General features: G+C 43.3%; 1 protein-coding gene across 1 annotated transcript in view; it reads left to right on the top strand.

Annotated features, from left to right (window-relative positions):
* Positions 1-407: 407 nt before the first annotated feature.
* Positions 408-5231, top strand: part of LOC123033676 (poly [ADP-ribose] polymerase tankyrase-2-like) — a gene marked incomplete at its 3' end in the record, with an annotated part of 6848 nt that continues 2024 nt past the window's right edge. Inside the window, exons 1-3 of the mRNA XM_044450388.1 lie at positions 408-1538; positions 4186-4410; positions 5035-5130. Of these exons, the coding sequence (XP_044306323.1) occupies positions 1520-1538; positions 4186-4410; positions 5035-5130 (340 nt within the window). The remainder of the gene's footprint in view (positions 1539-4185; positions 4411-5034; positions 5131-5231) is intronic.

The following is a 5231-nucleotide window of genomic DNA, read 5'->3' as shown; positions in this document are numbered from 1 at the left end:
GGGGGCAGCCTTGCACTGGTTCTCTGGATGGGACCTAGGGTGTCTAGAAAACTCTAAAAGGGGATATTGGTGGGTTTTAAATCTTAAAGGGAGGGGGTCAGTAAGGTAGTGCAACTGAGGTGAGACCTTGGAGGTTCTTTGAATGTTCAAAGCCTGTATTGCCTCAGGAAAAATTCTGCATGGGAAAGGGATTGGGTTAAAACAAAAGACCCTTGAGCACTCTCAATGGGGAGACTGGGGGGAATTTTTTAAGGGAGGAAAACCTTCTAGAAGCAGTATTGTGGGAATGCATTGTTTGTGTTGGCTACCAGGAGTTTTGTGTGGAAGTGGAAGGGGAATGTGTTCTGAATTCTGGGTATACCATCTTGTGGCTGTGCCACAACACAAAGATTGGAGGAAGGGGGGTAATGGGTGGAACTGGGGCTGTTTGGTTGGGGATGTGTGTGCATGCAGGGGTGCACAGTGGGAGGGGTTCTTTTCAAAAACCCTGAGGAGACTACTTTTACCTGTGGGTTCAACAAGAGGGTTGTTCCCTTTTCCTTTTTGCAATGTTGCCAAGTACTTTGATCGGGCCCCAGATTTTACAAGGAAAGATAGCTATGGAGGGTGTTTTGTACAAGAAAGGAATATTGATGGTGCTAAGGAGAGTTTTCCTTACAGTAGTCTAATGTTTGTGGGGGGGGGGCTAAGCCCATTTGCTAGCCCCAGGTAATGGCAAGGGTTTTTGTTATTTTTCCTGCTTTGAGCATAAGCAGTCGTGCTCATCAAGATGCACAAGCATTGATTGTTTGATTGTGAAGGGTGCTAGTTCAAGTAGCATGTATACGTAATGTATTTGGGACATGTTTGTCTTTATGTATGTGGGGAAGTACCATCTCTTGTAAAATTTGTGTAATACCATGTTCTCACTGGACAAACACCATCAGAAGGCACACTTTGCTTTAACCAAGGCAAGCAATGTGTTTGTGAAGCATGTGAGTTCAACAAGGGGTTTCTCTTGTATGTGCTTTTGACATGGGTTGGATTTGATTTCAACATCTCGGACATTTTTCTTGAGACTGTGCTGAACGGGCGGGGCAGGCTTGAGAAGGACAAAGATTTCTCAACTTTCTCTCCAAGCTAATGTGGTTAACCAGTGTCTGTGAAGAAATGTAAAGTTTTTTTTTCTAATCCACCTGTTTTGTGAGCTGTACTTTCCAGACACCAGATGAACTGGAACTGCAAAGACTGCGATTCCTGTGTTCTGCCTTGCTCTTTGTATCATCCACGAGGAAGCAAAGGGCTAACCAGGCAAACCGTGAGAGGCAAGTCCTACAGCTGAGTCCAGAAATTGAGTGAAGCCTAGACAACGAAATCTCGAAGAATCATCTCAAGAATCATCTCAAGATAACTGAACTGGACATTAGGCCATTGCCTCATATCACACTGCTCCCACCTTGCGAAGCAGGCTAACCTGAGTCTGTTGACCAAAAGGGATGGTGGCCTTAGGGTATTCATCATCGTGGGGGTCTCAGTCCCAATGAGGATGATATCTTTAGGTAAATGGGTCAAAAGGAGGGGCCTAGGGAGCAAAGGAACCAGGCCTCAAAGTAGATTGGGTAACAGCGCTGCAAAGGTGCAAGGGGAGCAGGTTAAAGGTGAGAGCTGGCTGGCACTGAGTTCCTTGTAGCCAAAGAGGGGGCAATGAGATCAAGGGGTTTGACCAAGACAGTCCCCATCTGAGCTGCATGGATAGAAGCTGCTTCCTGAGAAAGAGGAAGCACCAGGAGTTATCTGAACTGGCTGATTTGTTTGGTTGATCACAAAGGGGGGAACCCTTGAAGAAATCTGATAAAATCCTGGCAGAGGGGGGTTGCTTATATGCACCTCTGGGCTTAGGTCAGATCTCTCTTGATATTGGCTGTTGGTTCAAGAGGATGGGAATTCGTGGCTTGTATAGGGGCTGCTGGGGCCATTGTTTTGCTGATTGGGTAGGGCAGATAAAGCTGCCAGATAGACATCATTGCAATCGTCCTCATTTGCATGCCAAAACACATAGTGATCCCTGTGCCACAGTGGCAATTTTACAACTTGGTTACAGTGAAAGCAGGGATAGAACAAGTGTGGGCGGCTAATCCAGAGTGGAAAGCCATGCAGCAAGACATCAAGGATGCCCACTGATGCTTGTTGGCAAAGGGAAATATGGGGAATTCATTTTGGACATCAAAGACCCCATCAGATAATTTAGGGGCATTTTGGATATGAGTGAGGAATGAACTGGGAGATGAGGACTGCTCCAGGCAGTCAAAAAAAATGACTTGGATAGAGAACCTCTTTTCAAAGGTTAGAGGATCCATGGTGAGACGGGAGCATTTTGAAGGAGGAAGCTAGACGTGTAAAATGGGGATGCACCAGGGACTGTTACAGGTGGACCATAAAGGTGAATGAGTGTGTGCTCAGGGCTCCAGTTTGGGGAGAATGGAGTCCTTTACTGGTTAACATGACTGGATGGAAGTGTCATATATCTGAGATCACAAGAGGAGGCCCAGTGGATACTGGAAAGCAGTTATGCTACACTGGGTTGGCACCTATGTATGTAAGGATGGGTGTGTAACCCTTCCTGAATACTTTTTCTTGAAAATGGGGATGTGGGGAGATTCTCCAGTTATAAGGAAGGTGCAGGAGTGACAGTAGGATTAATACAATTGGGAGATGTACCCTGCCAGGATCATTATTCACAGAGGTGTGCCAGAGACATAAAGGTAACTCAAGAATGCTGTGTGGGAAAGGAACTAACAATCCCAACAAAAGGAGGGGTGATCGGGATTGGAATGGTCTCTTTTACAACATCTACTCATGTATATTTAGCACATCTTCAGGAGCAAATGGCCTGTGCAGTAGTAGCTCTTGGAAATGCTACTATGCGCGCACTAGGGAAGCCGGCTGGAGAGATGCAACAAAAGGAGGCATATACACCACAAAATAGGGTGGCTCTGAATTATGTTTTAGTATCAAAGGGACCTGTGGGGTGATTGGACATACCTGCAAGATGGATTTAGATGAACAGATGTCAACAAAGACTTAAGAGAAATCGCAACAAGTAGTACCAGGGATCAAAATAAGGCAGGAGTCAGGAATAGGAGAATAGGCTGACATAATGGCTCCCCATCTTTATGTTGTTGGAACACCTGTTTTCATATAGGGGATAATGGCCATAAGCATAATCTGCTGCACTAGCCTACAATGTATACTTGTCTGCGGCCCATGTAATAAGGGGATGCGTTTGGGGGGAAATGCACAGACGACGAAATAATTAGGGTGATGGTATCAAAGTTTAAGAATTAGGAATTGTTTCAAATCAGAGTGAAGGAAAGAAAAGGGAGGGATTGATAGGTGTGAAAGGATGATTTGAAACCAGGGAGTAAAGAGATTTAAAAAGGTAACAAAAGAAAATTACTTAGCCCAAAGGAGGGGAGGGGCTAAAATCAGCACAAGGTATGGGGAAGCAGGCACGTAGGCAGGAGAGCCAAATACTTCCTTATTGTTTTTTGACAAGCCGGGCTGAACAATATGAGCCTATTGTAGCCCACCAGGGGCAAAGCTGGATTGGGAGGACGCGCCAGTGTTGGGGCAGCGCGGAGTAGGCGGGCGGAAAGAGTGTTAACTCTCAGTACCCTAGCCAATAAGGGGAAAGGAGGAGGGAGAAGCGGCCGGGGGCAGGGCATATAAAATGAGATGCGAACATGTGCTCAGGTGAACGGGAAAATGGGAAGGAAACCATTTTTTTCTGTTCCCTTCATTGCAATAAAGTTTTAAAAAGAACTCTCTGCATGCCTGGAATATTTTTCTCTTCCGACGGAAAGGAAAGAGTGATCATAACACTAGGGAGTAATGTTCCTTTACCATAGGAATAAGAATGAATTTTTGCAGACATGATTGCTACCATCTCTTTAAGGATGCCAGAAAATCCCCCCTCTCTGAAAATAATGTATCTTTTCAGTTTTATATCTAGGGGAAAATGAGGCTTAAGGTTTTATTCTGGGCTTCGAAATTTTCATTTTTGAAAGAAGAGTTATTAAAACTGACTAGTAGCCAGTTCGTCTAGTTGCAGCATGCTGGAGAATATATCAGAAAGTGTTAGTGAGTTCACTTTTAATATTTTCTAGCTCTCTTTTGATGATGGATTATTTCATCTGTTTATTTTAGGTTTTGGACGGAGGGATGTAGTGGAATTACTGCTTTTGAGTGGTGCTAATGTCCATGCACGAGATGATGGAGGCCTCATTCCACTTCATAATGCCTGCTCTTTTGGTCATGCTGATGCTGTCAATCTTCTCTTGCGACATGGTTCAGATCCTAATGCCCGGGATAATTGGAATTACACTCCTCTTCATGAAGCTGCTATTAAGGGAAAAATTGATGTTTGCATAGGTAACTATCAAAAAATATTGTATATAAAATTATTAAGTATCTGTCTTTCAAACCATCCATGGCCTTCATGCAAAAATATGGAGTTGATACTTGAGAAAAATACTTAAAGTAAATACTCTAGAAAGCCTGTTCAAAATGTATGTGATCTAAATTGCAAACGAATCTTTTACATCATTTGCCTGCTCTATGGAAACTAACAAACAGAAGGGGCTGTGCTGTCTTGGTAGCTAACAGATTGACATTATGACATTGAAAGGCTAAACCAATCACCTCCTGTAATACAAAGTACTGAGTATTTTACAAAACTTTTGATATATGAATGGGACTCATAGGCACCAGCTTCAAAAGTTTACCTATTTGAATATTTTGTGCTCCTTTGTTAAAACCTGTGTTTAACTGCTAGAAGGTTGTATGCATTGCATACAAATCAATGCACACATTCTTAAAGAAACAAACTTTAAAAAAAATCTCTTGGTTCCTGTGGTTAGTGACCCCTGCATTGGGGAATCACAGCATCCACTCTTACGTTACTTACTCGTCAGGTCTAATGAGATTCTGTATGTCTCCAAAAACCTGGACTTTCTGATAATGAATTTTAAAAACGTTTGGTTTTGCTTTATTTAGTATTGTTGCAACATGGTGCTGATCCAGCTATTCGTAATACAGATGGAAGGACAGCACTGGACTTAGCAGACCCATCAGCAAAAGCAGTGCTAACAGGTAAATTGTGTCTTGTGTAACATCCCTAGATTTAAATTTGCTTCCAGTTGCCTTTTGCTGACATTTTCCCTGGGTTCTCAGAGTGAAAGATGTAGATATTA

This window comes from Varanus komodoensis, unplaced genomic scaffold (assembly GCF_004798865.1).
Source record: "Varanus komodoensis strain SLA01 unplaced genomic scaffold, ASM479886v1 scaffold655, whole genome shotgun sequence".
Classification (NCBI taxonomy): domain Eukaryota; kingdom Metazoa; phylum Chordata; class Lepidosauria; order Squamata; family Varanidae; genus Varanus; species Varanus komodoensis.
Note: the sequence above shows the minus strand (reverse complement) of the source record. Positions and strands in the feature narration are given on the sequence as shown.